Source organism: Podarcis liolepis (genome assembly GCF_965112155.1).
Source record: "Podarcis liolepis genome assembly, chromosome: 3".
Taxonomy (NCBI): Eukaryota; Metazoa; Chordata; class Lepidosauria; order Squamata; family Lacertidae; genus Podarcis; species Podarcis liolepis.
In genome coordinates, this window is record NC_139557.1 from 14,345,491 (window position 1) to 14,359,207 (window position 13,717).

The 13,717-nt window shown below is 41.6% G+C and overlaps 1 protein-coding gene across 5 annotated transcripts in view; it reads left to right on the forward strand.

Annotated features, from left to right (window-relative positions):
• Window positions 1–3,409: 3,409 nt before the first annotated feature.
• Window positions 3,410–13,717, forward strand: part of RANBP17 (RAN binding protein 17) — a 179,188-nt gene continuing 168,880 nt past the window's right edge. The window contains exons 1-4 of one of the 5 annotated variants that reach the window (XM_083493750.1): window positions 3,410–3,719; window positions 8,399–8,548; window positions 9,739–9,829; window positions 12,182–12,348. In XM_083493750.1, the coding sequence (XP_083349876.1) occupies window positions 3,702–3,719; window positions 8,399–8,548; window positions 9,739–9,829; window positions 12,182–12,348 (426 nt within the window). In that variant the 5' untranslated portion in view covers window positions 3,410–3,701. Of the gene's footprint in view, window positions 3,720–8,362; window positions 8,549–9,738; window positions 9,830–12,175; window positions 12,349–13,717 lie in introns of those variants that run through there. The other 4 variants (XM_083493747.1, XM_083493749.1, XM_083493751.1 and 1 more) reach the window with 4 other exon arrangements.

Consider the following 13,717-nt stretch of genomic DNA (forward strand, 5'->3'; position numbering starts at 1 on the left):
GGGGTTGTTATGTGCTGATGCTTTCAAGTTCATCTGTTTTGCTTGTGTGATTTGCACTGTCCTGAAACCTCATATTATCACAACAAAAATGTGTATCAGATTCTAGAAATTATCACAGTGCCTAGAAGTATACATACCATTTCAATCACACTTTTCTAATTTTAAGCCTCCATTATATTTATTATATTCAAAATCCTGCACACTGAGAAAAAACATAGTGGCAAAAGATATAAATGTTGCACTTATCAAGATCCCTCTACAATTCCTTGTGTGAGATATAGCTCTCTGTCATACAGCTGTAGGGCAGGAAAGTCACATGAGGACTTCACAGTCACAGTAAGTTGTTGAAGATGCCACCACATGATTGCTGTCCAGAGTGCAACAAGAGTGGGACAAAAATAACCTGTTAAAAAGTTACAGGATTTCAGCAGGAAGTTACACTGATTGGAAGTGCAGTAGTGTGACCATCCCAAAACATTTTCACTGCCCTGATCAGTGGTAAAGGTAAAGGTAAAGGACCCCTGGCCATTAGGTCCAGTCGTGACCAACTCTGGGGTTGCGGCGCTCATCTCGCTTTACTGGCCGAGGGAGCCGGCGTACAGCTTCCGGGTCATGTGGCCAGCATGACGAAGCCGCTTCTGGCGAACCAGAGCAGCGCAGGGACCGAGCAACGGGAGCTCACCCCGTCACGGGGATAGTTGCGTATTATTTAGTCCCCATGCAAAAGGGAAGAAAACCCTTTCCAAACCCAGTGTTACCAGCTGATTCAGAATTGCTGCCATTTTTATAAAGCAGTGACATGCTGCAGGGGTGAAAGGCAATACTCTTCAAGCTTTTTTTTCTGTTGGAGAAGCTGAAATATTCTGGGAATTCCCATTATATGCTGAAGGCCTGTAAATTGGCATTGTTAAAACTAGAATACCACATCTTTGTGGCATGGAAGTTAATCAAGCAAAGTGGTCCCGTTGCAGGTCAATTTCACTATGGTTTCAACAAACAATTTTCCATGTCTGAAGCATTCGTGTTTCCTCTATCACAGTATGGATTTATTTCAAGGTCAGCTTCACATAAATAATTCAATCTAACATTTTAGGGTAATCTGTAGCACAAAACATTTGACAAACTACAGATTGCTTATTTGCAAATAAATGTATTTAAGTCTAAGGACAACAATTAAATATTCATAAGCACATAATATATACGGCAATACTGGTGATAAGTTCCTCTTTTTATACTCCATGGACATCTCAGATCCATTATAAGGGTAAACCTCCTTTGGAGGTGTTAAGTTTTAGCTCACAAGCCTTTTGAATGCTGGAAAGTAGGACCTGGTCATACTAAAGCTGGTGACAAAATATCACAATTAGCACAATTAAATCCTCCTTTTACTTCCAAACAACTCTGATTGTTCAGAGTCTATCAAGGAGCAAGAGAAATCACTAGTTTGCCAGCAGGTTGACTCAGGAATTTCACCCCTCCAGTTTATCTCAGAAGCTGGCTGCCCAACTCTAGTGCACTTTCCCCTTCCTTTCAGGATTAAAAGAGCACATTTGCTTGCTTGTTTTGGCATTAGAATTAAACATGCCCTTTGGAGGCCTAATTCTCACAGAAAGCACTAAAAAGAGGCAAGCGGTAAAACCATTGACAAACGCACTTTTCCCAGCAATTTTGCAAGTCTCCTCTCAAGAAAGTTATCCATATTTCTATGTTCCCACCTGATTCTAAAACTGCAAGCAATATCTGGTGTGAGTCTCTTGGACAATTGTTCTTCAGTACTTTCTGAGCAGCCCTCAGGCAGAGGCTCAAAGGTCTCAGTTTCAGCAAATCTCCGTCTCACTAACCATGTTCAGGCGATCTCAGGGAGATTGAATAGCCATTTGCATGGCTGCAGTTTCAGTCTGCCCCACAACCAGGATCACTGACTGGAGATACAATAAATGAGCTGTGGTGGTTAAATCAGTGCCAGGGATTTTCTGCTCCAGACTTCAGGTGGAAGAAAACTTTGGAGTGAATGTTCCTTCATGCAAAATAAATAAATAAAAATCAAATATATATATGGGGAGGGGGGACCCGGCACAGAGACAACTAAATGTCAGGGAGAAGAATTCGAGTCTGGCTTCCTCCTAAGGAGTGGTTGTGCCAATTTGACTACAGTGGTGCCCCGCAAGACGAATGCCTTGCAAGACGAAAAACTCGCTAGCCGAAAGGGTTTTCCCTTTTTGCGTTGCTTCGCTAGACAAATTTCCCTATGGGCTTGCTTCGCAAGACGAAAACGTCTTGCGCTTTTTTTAAAGCCGCTTGAAGAGGCGCAGTTGCGACGGACCGTGCTTCGCAAGACGAAAAACATCGCAAGACGAAAAGACTCGCGGAACGAATTCTTTTCGTCTTGCGAGGCACCACTGTATTAATGTTCTAAGCCCACCACTAATAGTTGCAAGAAAGACAGTGGTTAATATTGACTGAAGAAGGCTGGCCTTACTCAAGTGATACCTCGGGTTAAGTACTTACAGTGGTGCCTCGCAAGACGAAATTAATCCGTTCCACGAGTCTCTTCGTCTAGCGGTTTTTTTGTCTTGCGAAGCAACCCTATTAGCGGCTTAGCGGATTAGCGCTATTAGCGGTTTAGCGGCTATTAAAGGCTTAGCGGCTTAAAGGCTATTAGCGGCTTAGAAAAAGGGGGGGGAGCGAAAAAAATCGCAAGACTCGCAAGACTTTTTCGTTTTGCGAAGCAAGCCCATAGGGAAATTCGTCTTGCGAAGTGCATCGAAAAACGGAAAACCCTTTCGTCTAGCGGGTTTTTCGTCTTGCGAGGCATTCGTCTTGTGGGGCACCACTGTAATTCGTTCTGGAGGTCCGTTCTTAACCTGACACTGTTCTTAACCTGAAGCACCACTTTAGCTAATGGGGCCTCCCGCTGCTGCCGCGCCGCCACACGATTTCTGTTCTCATCCTGAAGCAAAGTTCTTAACCTGAGGTAATATTTCTGGGTTAGCGGAGTCTGTAACCTGAAGCATCTGTAACCTGAGGTACCACTGTATACGCTTATGTGGTAATTGATGGACCTAATAGGCATCTAAAGCCATTTGCACATAAGAAATAGGAGCCTACACAACACAAAACACTGCTGCTGTATGTAGGTTTTATTTTATTTCTTTTTTATCTTGCATTTTGGAAATGTACATCCATTTTTTTCCCCTTTACATTTTTGGGGGCCCCCAAGAGAGTGGAGCCCTAAACTAGAGCTTGTTGAGCTTATATGTAAATCCACACTGATAGGGGTCAACTCCTAGGGGGGGGGGGTCTCCCTCCCAATATATATATATTTATTTTTTTTGAAGGGGCTGCCTCACCCCGCCCCCAGGTTGATGGACACTGCCATTCAAATAGCGCGCGTGTGCCGTGACACGTGACCAACCCTGTGGGCGGGGCTCCACCTGCCCGCCTGTCATTCCGTTCAGGTCGGCGCCCTTGACACGCGTCGAGTTCAAACGAGGCCAGATAAGGCGGGGGGATTTAAAACACGCGCGGAAATACTTCAGAGGGCGGCGAGGGGCCTGGTCTCTCTCCTCCCTCCGCGGTGCTCCCCTCAACCCCTTCCCCGCCGCCGCCTCCTCTCGCTCCGCCTCCTCCCGCCGGGCCTGCCCTCTCCTCCTCCGGCCCGGGCTGCTCGCGGCGGCGTCGCCCTCCCGCCCCGCTGGAAGATGGCGCTGAGCGGCCAGGTCAGTGGGCGCCCCGGGCGGCGGCGGCGTCGAACCCGGAGCCTGACCGTTGCGTGGCGGGGAGATGGCTCGTCCCCGTGGGGAGTGGGACGCGGGGGGGGGGCGGGTAGGCCGCCGGCCGAGCGGGGCGGCAGCGCAGCCCCCGGGGGGAAGGGGTGGGGGGCGGGCGGGAGAGGAAGGCTGCCCCACCGCCCCACCCACGTCCGTTGGGGATGCTGCGAGGAAGAGACGGGGGGGGGGACTGCGGGGATCATGTGGGGCGGGGAAAGGTAAGGGGGGAAAGGATGTCCTGACAGGATTTATATATGTGTACACACACACACACACACACACACACACACACACACGCCTTTCAAGAATAGAGGGATGTCAACTATATCTATATCTAATCTATATATAGACATATATATGTATGTATCTGTGTATATATATAACTGTAGTTACAGGTAGGGAGCTGTCTTGGTCTGCTGTAGTTGAAACAAAATAAAAAAATTCCTTCCAGTAGCGCCTTAGAGACCAACTAAGTTTGTTATTGGTTATGAGCTTTCGTGTGCATCTGAAGAAGGGTGCATGCACACGGAAGCTCACACCAATAACAAACTTAGTTGGTCTCTAAGGCGCTACTGCAAGGATTTGTGTTTTATTTTATATATAACTGTGTGTGTCATGGAAAGTTACATGTGCGTTTGTGTACAGCTATTTCTGTGTGCCATGAAAGACACAGGTGCGTGTATGTGTAATTATTTGTGTGTGTCTTGAAAGACACATGTGCATTTGTGTATAACTGTTTTTTTGTACCATGTATGCATGTATTACTCTTTGTGTGTCTTGAAAGACACATGTGTGTGTGTGTGTATAACTTACTGGTGTGTGCCCTGAAAGACACATGTGCATTAGTGTATAATTCTTTGTGCCATGTATGCATGTATAACTCTTTGTGTGTGTCTTGAAGACACATGTCAATGTGTGTATAACTTACTGGTGTGTGCCCTGAAAGACACATGTGCGTTTGTGTATAACTACGGTATTTGTGCCTTGAAAGGCACACACATGTATGCATGTACAACTATTTGTATGTGTCATGAAATACACAAATGTGTATGCATGCATGCATGCAGAGAGCATGTGGCACCAAACTTGCAAAGTTATGCTATCTTCTTTATCCAGATCAAATTTAATATACAAGTCCACCCCCAGTCTATTTCAAGCAGCAAACAAAACATTTATTTCTCAAAACTGAATTTCGAATTACACATAACACCAATGTATTTTAGTTACATAAGAACAATTGTTGCCTTCATGGACAAATGTCCTTGTTTGACACTCCTAGATATTTGTTTGGTTTGGTCTTTCTTTTCTCTGTTTCTGATACTCTGTTACAGCTATTTTTCTTGTTTTATATCCATTGGAAAAAAATAAACAAACTCCCACCAGATTATCTCTTACAACTTTAAGTCATGTCTGGAATCTAGTCACCACACATTGGGATTATCTGCTTAAAGCATTAAAGCCAAGTTTGACATGTTTGACATCAGTTTTTTAACCTTTAAATCTCTAAAAAGTCTGGGTCTGGGGTATTTTAGGGAGTTGTATTTTCCTGCGTTATCTCACCCCTGAGAAGTGAGATAAGTGTGAATTCCATTGTCAAGGGTGGCTTGATTGGCATCTACTGATAATGGTTGTGACTCCTTTTCTGTAGAAAAGGGAAGTTTGCCTGATCTATGTACTTGACTCTTGAGCAAAGCAAGAGGGAGGTGGGTGAATCCTCAGTGAAATAATAGCCCAATCCAGAGCCCTGACAGTTTTTGGGAAGTGTGTATGTGTTGGGGTGGTATGCCTGCCCTAGACTCCTCCCCTTGTTGGGGGAATGGGTAGGCTTTAGATCCTGTTGATATGAAGCTTCTCTCAATGTGTCACCATGAAGTGTAAGGTCTGAAATATCAGCTGCCCATAGAAGAGCAGTTAATGCTCAATATGCTGGAGCTTTTAAACTCCAGTTGTATACTTCTGATATTATCTCCTGGCTGGCTTTAGTTATTTGATTGGTATTATTTTTATTGAATCTGTTGTTTGAATTTTGCACCTATGCTACCTTGGAATGAAAGGTGCCTTACAAATACTTAAAATAAAAAATTCCTTCCAGTAGCACCTTAAAGACCAACTAAGTTAGTTCTTGGTATGAGCTTTTGTGTGCATGCACACTTCTTCTTCTGAAAGCTCATACCAAGAACTAACTTAGTTGGTCTTTAAGGTGCTACTGGAAGGAATTTTTTTATTTTGACTATGGCAGACCAACACGGCTACCTATCTGTTACAAATACTTGTGATGATTTCTTTCTGTCCATTAGAGGTACGAGGTACATAACACTACTTGAAGTTTGTATTTGCATCATGACTGCACTCATGCAAACAATGAGGGGACGTATTGGGGCCTCTAGTTGGTGCACATCTGAGTTTGCGGAAGGTAGAGAAAAAGTTGGTGAAACACCCTTTTGGCTGGTGACCAAGAATACCCTATTCCAGTCCTTTCCTTTTGGGAACAGAAAAGAAAAAATATTTGATATCTATTGGGTAAAAATTCAATTGTTTATTTCAGTTTTAGGACATATTTACATATTCAACAAAATTTACTCTCTTCTGGCTAAGACAAGGGTAGACAAGCTGTTGCCCTTCAGATGTTGTTGACTTACAATGGCTATTATCTGTGATCATGAATGGGGTTTATGGGAACTGGAATCTAGTAACATCTGGAGGACCATATCTTTCTCATCCCTGCCCTAAGAACATAAAATGGACATCCTGGACCAGAACATGAGCCAGTCTAGCTAGCCAGGTACCCCTTAAACCTTACAAGTAGGTAAGAAGGTGAAGGTATCATTCCTTTCAGCATGGAGGTTCTGTTTAGCTATCATGGCCAGTAGACGCTAATAGACATCCCAGAAGGAAACGTCTAACTCCCTGTGAAAACAATATGTTGTTAGGGTAGAGAAGGGGCAGTGTTAAGCACTTTGTATTTTTATGTACTTTGATAATCATCTAATAATTGCCCTTCATATGAAGTTGCTATTACTAGGGTAATGACTGTACCTTGACATGCACTCTGCTTACAAAGGGCAATTATAGATATTCAGCGTAATCTTTCACTAAGAGCAGCTCAACAAACATTTCACTTTGTTTGAAATCTGTTTAACCAGATTACAGTGGTACCTTGGTTTAAGAACAGCTTAGTTTATGAACAACTTGGATTAAGAAAGCTGCAAACCCGAAAGTAGGTGTTTTGGTTTGTGAACTTTGCCTTGGAATAAGAACATGTTTTGCTTCCTGTTGAGTGTGTTCCATTTGTAAATTGAGTCCCCTGCTGCTGTGGGAAAGCATGCCTTGGTTTAAGAACAGACTTCTGGAGTGGATTAAGTTCATAAACCAAGATACCACTGTACATCCACTTTGTTAGTTTTGTCTTAATACTCCTGCATCCCCAGTAATACGTGAATACTCCTAAGTTTTATGGTGATGAGATTCAAGCTTACTGTGTTTTAACTGTGTGGACACAGTATGTTTTCCTAACTGTTATTATATTTAACCTGTATACCTGAGAGAGGAGGGAATCACAGTGTATTTGGGCAAAAGTTATTCATGCACCTTGATTCTTCCTTTGATTAGGAAGGATATCCCACACCTCACAAGTGGTGAGGTGGAAACTAAATTTATATTCTTTCTTGGTAAGTGGGAAATAAATGGCAAAGACTAAAAGCAGCACTGAAAATATTGATTATTACTGTTAACTTTGCCTGCTTTCTTGTTTGTTAAGCGCAAGAAAAAATTTAGATGCTTAAGGAAATTTAATTGCTTATGCATGATCTTCCATTTTGGATCTGACAAATAATCCCTGTTTCCTTTGCACATATGCTAGTTCAGTGCTAGGATATTTTTCTTGGGTGATAAATGAACAAATTACTTTTGAGCTGTGAGTGGGAGGAATTGGATGAGCATCCCTGTGTCCTTCCTCCCTACCCCTTGGCAATGGCTTAGGGATACTTCATTATTTAAAGACACAAGGTTGCACTTGCAATGTTTGTGCATTTACCCAATGTGATTTCAAGTTTATGCACTTGGGAAGGTGGGAGGGTGGGCAGTAGGCTGGGAGGAAAACATAGGCAATTCCACCTGCAATTGCACTTGCATTTGGAGGTGCAGTTAGAGTGTGTGTGTGACCTTAGGAGAGTATTACAGGCCATTTTCCAGTTTTAAAATGTTTTTTTTGACTACATGCAATTGTGGTTTTATGTGCTGTCTCTGGAACATAACCAAACAAAAGATGTGAGTTGATTGTATCTGACTTTTCTCGAGTCTAATGCGCCATTGAATCTAACACGCACCTCAATTTTCGGAACCTTGAAACAAAAAAAAGTATTTGATGGTGAATGTAAATGTGCCATCGAATCTAATGCGTACCTTAATTTTCGCAACACAATTTGGCCAAAAAAGGTGAGCGTTAGATTCCAGTAAATATGGTAGTGATACTCAGGAAAGACCCATTGAGATGAATGGTATTAAGGTAGTTATGAATATGACTTGTATACAGCCCATTCTGACTTTCATATTCTATATCAATGTGCATGAATAAATAGTACTCTGAGGATATTAATGGATGGCAATTCATGTCTGATTTTTACCCCCAGCAGAGTCTGGCAGAGCTAGAAGTTCTTTGTGAACAGCTCTACGAGGGGACAGACTTAGCACAGCGAATACAAGCAGAAAAGGTCCTATTGGAGCTTATTAATAGTCCTGAATGTCTTAGCCAATGCCAGCTTTTACTGGAACAAGGAACAGTAAGTGCTTCAAACTTTATTATCTAAATACACATTCATTAAATGCCCATCCTTTCTCTGCTTTTCATAAACAGTAGTGTGAGATTTGAAAGTAGTGATAATGAACTTTTGTAGATTAAAAGGAGATTCCCTCCAACCCCAATGAAAATAAGTTGGCTGCAACATAATCATTGGAGGTGCTTTTTTCTGCTTGTTTTGATTTTCAAATGACACCCCCCCCCCATTATGGATAAGGTTTGTACAAGCATTAATACTTTAGAAGAACATAGCAAATATGTCATATTTATGCATAAGTTAGGAGTTAATCAGGCTTACCATTCCACATGATAATGGCTTGGTTTACACAAATGAAATATTAGCTCCCTTGGGTAAAATGGTGAAATCATTCTAGACTCTCCAAGTTTATCAGTCTAAAGCTATGATCCGGCAGATCAAATCTATGTATTCAGGTTGAACATCTCTCTTCCTGCTTATGGACAGGGAAAGAGTCCCCTTAACTTATAGAGCTCAGAGGCAGAAGGGGCCACATTTATGCAGTATGCATTTATGCAGTATGAAGTCTGCAGTAGGGTCTAGAGAGTATGGACTAAATGTCCTTCAGCCACAGGCAACATGGTCAGTGATGAGGGATGGTGGGAATTGTAGCCCAAACCACCTGGAGGGTACTGGGTTGTTGTTGGCAGCCATTTGTCTTGAGAGACAATGGAGTGCGCCTCCAGGGATGAAGTCAAATTGCTGTGTTAGCAGCACTGAAGCGACTTCCCTGGGGCGCAAGCCTGGGCAATGTGTATGGAAGTCCTGGGCTGCCCAGATAACAAACTCCTCTCTTGGCCTCGCTGATGTTGCTTTAGTTGTTCTGAGAGAGCCGTGATTTAAAAGGAGGGACTGTAGGGTCTATGAAGGTCTGACCCTATGTATATTTTATAGGCGTATCCTTGAAAATAATATATAGCTGTTAGATAAATATAATACGTGTCTTAATCCCATGTTGCTTACATAGTAAATCTCAGGACTGAGCTGTAAATTGTATCAAAATGCACACATCCAAGTAAGTAGAGCAAATTTGTGACAGCAAGGTTTTAGGAGATGTGTTTCTTGTTGCAAGATGCTATTTTTTTTGGATGCTATTTAAGGATTTTTTAAAATGAATAGTTATTACTGCCACCTGAATTGTGTGCATTTTCCCCTAGACCTCTTATGCACAACTCTTAGCAGCAACATGCCTCTCAAAACTTGTGTGCAAAACTCCTCCTTTACCTGTTCAGCAAAGGATGGACATCAGTAAGTATTATTTATTCCTATCAGTATTGCAGTAGGGTATTTTTTTGTGTAATGATACAAATTTCAAATTGCCCTAGTAGTTAGTCAAAGAGTTTAAGATTGCCAGTCAGAATGATTTTAGGTGTTCTTCATTTATAGCTGCTATATACTTTATCATTCTTTGAAAAACTGTTGATGTTTCTAACTTCCAGAAAAATCAGATTAAGATGTGATAAAGATGTGATCCAGAATTTATGTTGTCCTTTATTTTTTATGGGACAAAATGTGTAAACATGTGGGTGTGTTTGTATTGCATGAATTAAAAAGCCTAAGAATTTGATCAGGAGCCTAGGTACATGTATGTCCTTGTTGTAAATGCATTTATTTTAAACTGTCCCATTGCTTTCAGTAGTACTGAACTCAAATACTTTTAGGTCTACTCCCTTAACTAGGTTTGATCTGTCAAACAAATGCAGCAGCAGGCATCTTCCTCACCTGCTTTATAATAAAAATAAAAAATAAATGTTAATAGATGTGCTAACAAAAATTGACTTCAGTTGCTCCACATAAGATATATTTTGTATTTGGGTGTGGGCATAAGAGTACAAAATTCACAAATATCTGTGACTCTTTCATAATTAATGTGGTACATGCGTGCTTGGGTATCAGTCCCTTAGTATAAAAGTCTTGTAAGACATGACCTTCAGTATTTATTGAAATGACCTAAAATATGGAGTTAGTTTATCAGTTAATAACAAAGGAAAAGTATGTTTTATCTGGGGTATTTTGGAGAAGTCAGCTACATACTGAATTGTGCAGCAGCTCCATCAAAACCAGCCCATTTTGTGATTGACGCTCTTGTTTAAGTCTAAGCTTAAGTCTCCTTCTTGTTTAAGGAACCTATGTATGTGGGGTTAGCATCAAATATTTGCTTAGCTCTTTAGGCTTCAGTAATAAAGAGTTTTGCTAATAGTACTTGCCTATAGTTCTAGTCCAGGGACTTAACATTTAAGGGAGACAAACCATATTTGGATCTTTATTCTGAGCCATGCTGTCAGGAGCATGTTGCCTACTTGTATCAATGATGGTAAAGGTAAAGGGACCCCTGACCATTAGGTCCAGCCGTGACCGACTCTGGGGTTGTGACGCTCATCTCGCTTTATTGGCCGAGGGAGTCGGCGTACAGCCGGGTCATGTGGCCAGCATGACTAAGCCGCTTCTGGCGAACCAGAGCAGCACACGGAAACGCTGTTTACCTTCCCGCCGGAGCGGTACCTATTTATCTACTTGCACTTTGATGTGCTTTCGAACTGCTAGGTTGGCAGGAGCAGGGACCGAGCAATGGGAGCTCACCCCGTTGCGGGGATTCGAACCACCAACCTTCTGATCGGCAAGTCCTAGGCTCTGTGGTTTAACCCACAGCGCCACCCATGTCCCGGGATCAATGATGGTAGAGAGCTGATTAAAATAAACAGAACATCTGGAGCTGATATGGTTGCTCGGCTAATTTCTTGTTTAATACAGAGACTTTTCAGACTCTCATCTTCACAGATTCTGAAATAATATCTCCAAGTAAACCTGGCACCAAGCTGTTTAGGGCTCAGTGATAGGCAAGAGGCTTTAGAATAAATGGGGGAAAGTGAATACTTGTAAAGGGGGAAGAAAATATTTATTTATAGAATGTTGTAATGAAATAAGCCTTCTAAGAAATTAAAAAGCAAAATAGCACCCTGACATAGCATAATCAAACCAAACTAACCAAAATAATAGGGCACATGGTGATTGATTCCAGTTGGCAACTGGAAGCTCACAAGGTATAGCATACACAAGTTTCCTGCAGGGTCTTGTCTGCCAGGAAACACCAAACAGTTGTGGAATCTTTAGAGAACTAAAAGTGAGTCTGGTAAGCTGTTCCCATAACCTTGGTAGTTTTGTTGAGTTATAGCAGAAGTAGCCAGTGTGCTTGTTCTGTAACACCCATTGGCCCTGTCCAGCATGGCCAGTGATTTGGGGTGATGGAATCTGTAATCCCCACAGAGACAATCAGGCACTGTTTTGGCTATCCCTGAGCTTTGGTTTTTGGCATGGAAGCACTATGCTTATGAACAGCACTGGACATTTTTCTTGTACATTCAGCTGACATGTTCGGCCTTCTCAAAAATACTATTTCTTGAGTAATTGTACTTTAATAATAGCACTAGAATACCTGCACTTGCCTTTGAAGCATTTAATTAGGAATATTACTATACAGTTTTCAAGATCTGGTCTTCTGGAGACTCAATCCGTGTATTTCACAGTAACAACATAACTTAGAACAACTTGATGTATTGAACATAAAATAATTTTGATTTAATTTTTGGTATTTCGGTACAGGAAACTACATATTAAACTATGTTGCATCTCGACCAAAACTGGCCCTTTTTGTGATCCAAGCTCTTGTTCAAGTAATTGCTAAGATCACAAAGTTGGGTTGGTTTGATGTTCAGAAAGACCAGCTCATCTTTAGAGACATTATTGCTGATGTTAAAAAGTTTTTGCAGGTAAGAGAAAGTGAACATGACTGCTTGTTAAAAACATTTCTGTATTAAATATAGTAGTCACATATTTTAAATGCCATATGATCCTAAGGAGGAGACACAGAATGGAGAAAGTAGTTCAGTCAGCTGCAAATTGTACGATTAAGAACTGCCTGAAATATAAAAGAAGAGCCGACTTAAGGCAGAGACTATTTATGACTTTGTCGTGAGAACTGTGCTGTAGAAAATGATGCAACTGGATGAAAATGGATGCAAAAATGTAGCATTGAAATAGACCTCTTGCTAGTGTAATGTTGCATTGGCATGAAGGAGATGTATGGGGCTGCTGGGGAGGTGATGCTAGAAACAGTTGGTTGCATCTCCTTCCAATAATTTCTGCTCTGTACTGGTACTTTCCTCCATGTCGATCCAGCAGTGCCAGGGGTTGCTGCTGAGTGGAGCTAGCTTCTAGTACTGAATAAAAACAATGATGTGTAATTTGCACCAAAGTTTCCTTTGCCTGTTAATAGTAGGGGCAGCATATGTAGAGACTGGTGAATGAGAAGGCTTTTGTATATACAGGAAATCCACATGCATATCAAGCCCCAACCAGATTTGGGAAGCTATGCTAACCCAAGTAGTTAAGAGGGGATCCATTTATTTTATATTAAATATTCTGTTTTGTGTTGTTCGACTCCAGCTCCCATCATTCCTGACTTTTGGCCATGCTGGCTGGGGCTGATGGGAGTTGGAGTCCAACAACATCTGGAGGGCCACCCCTGCTATAAACTCAAACCTTCAAGAAATAACAAGAGTTAAGGTAATGCCCAAGTCCTGGAAATGCCTATTTAAGGTTTTCCCTACTTATAGGTGGTGCTTACCTTGAGAACTAATTGATAATTTATACCCAGGACTGTGTGTTGATTCTCTTCTTGTGATTCTTATGGCCAAGATTGTTGCTGTCGTGCTCCTGTCTTCTCACCTGTTCAGTTCAAAATTAAAATAGAAAAGGCACTTCATTTGTTTCAAATTGGAATGAGAAATGTATTTTTATCATCAAAGCTTAGATTAGGTAGTTTTTGCTACCTAGCCTAGGTGGAAGTAGAGTTGTCGTGGAATTTTTACAAATTAATTTGAAAGTAAATAGTAGCTGCAAACTGAATATTCAAACCAAAGTGGTGGATTGAGTGTTTTTCCTCCTGGTAAATCTTTGATGCTTGCCAACTACAACTCCTTTTGTGAGATAAAATCTCTGGCACTGAGTGGGAGTGGTGAAGGAGATAAGGAATTATTTAGCAAAGCGAACTTATGATTGTGAGACTTAGATTTATTGGTGCTCAGAAAGTGTTTGATATACTTTTATCTGAGTAATCCTTCCCAGAGTATGGTATGA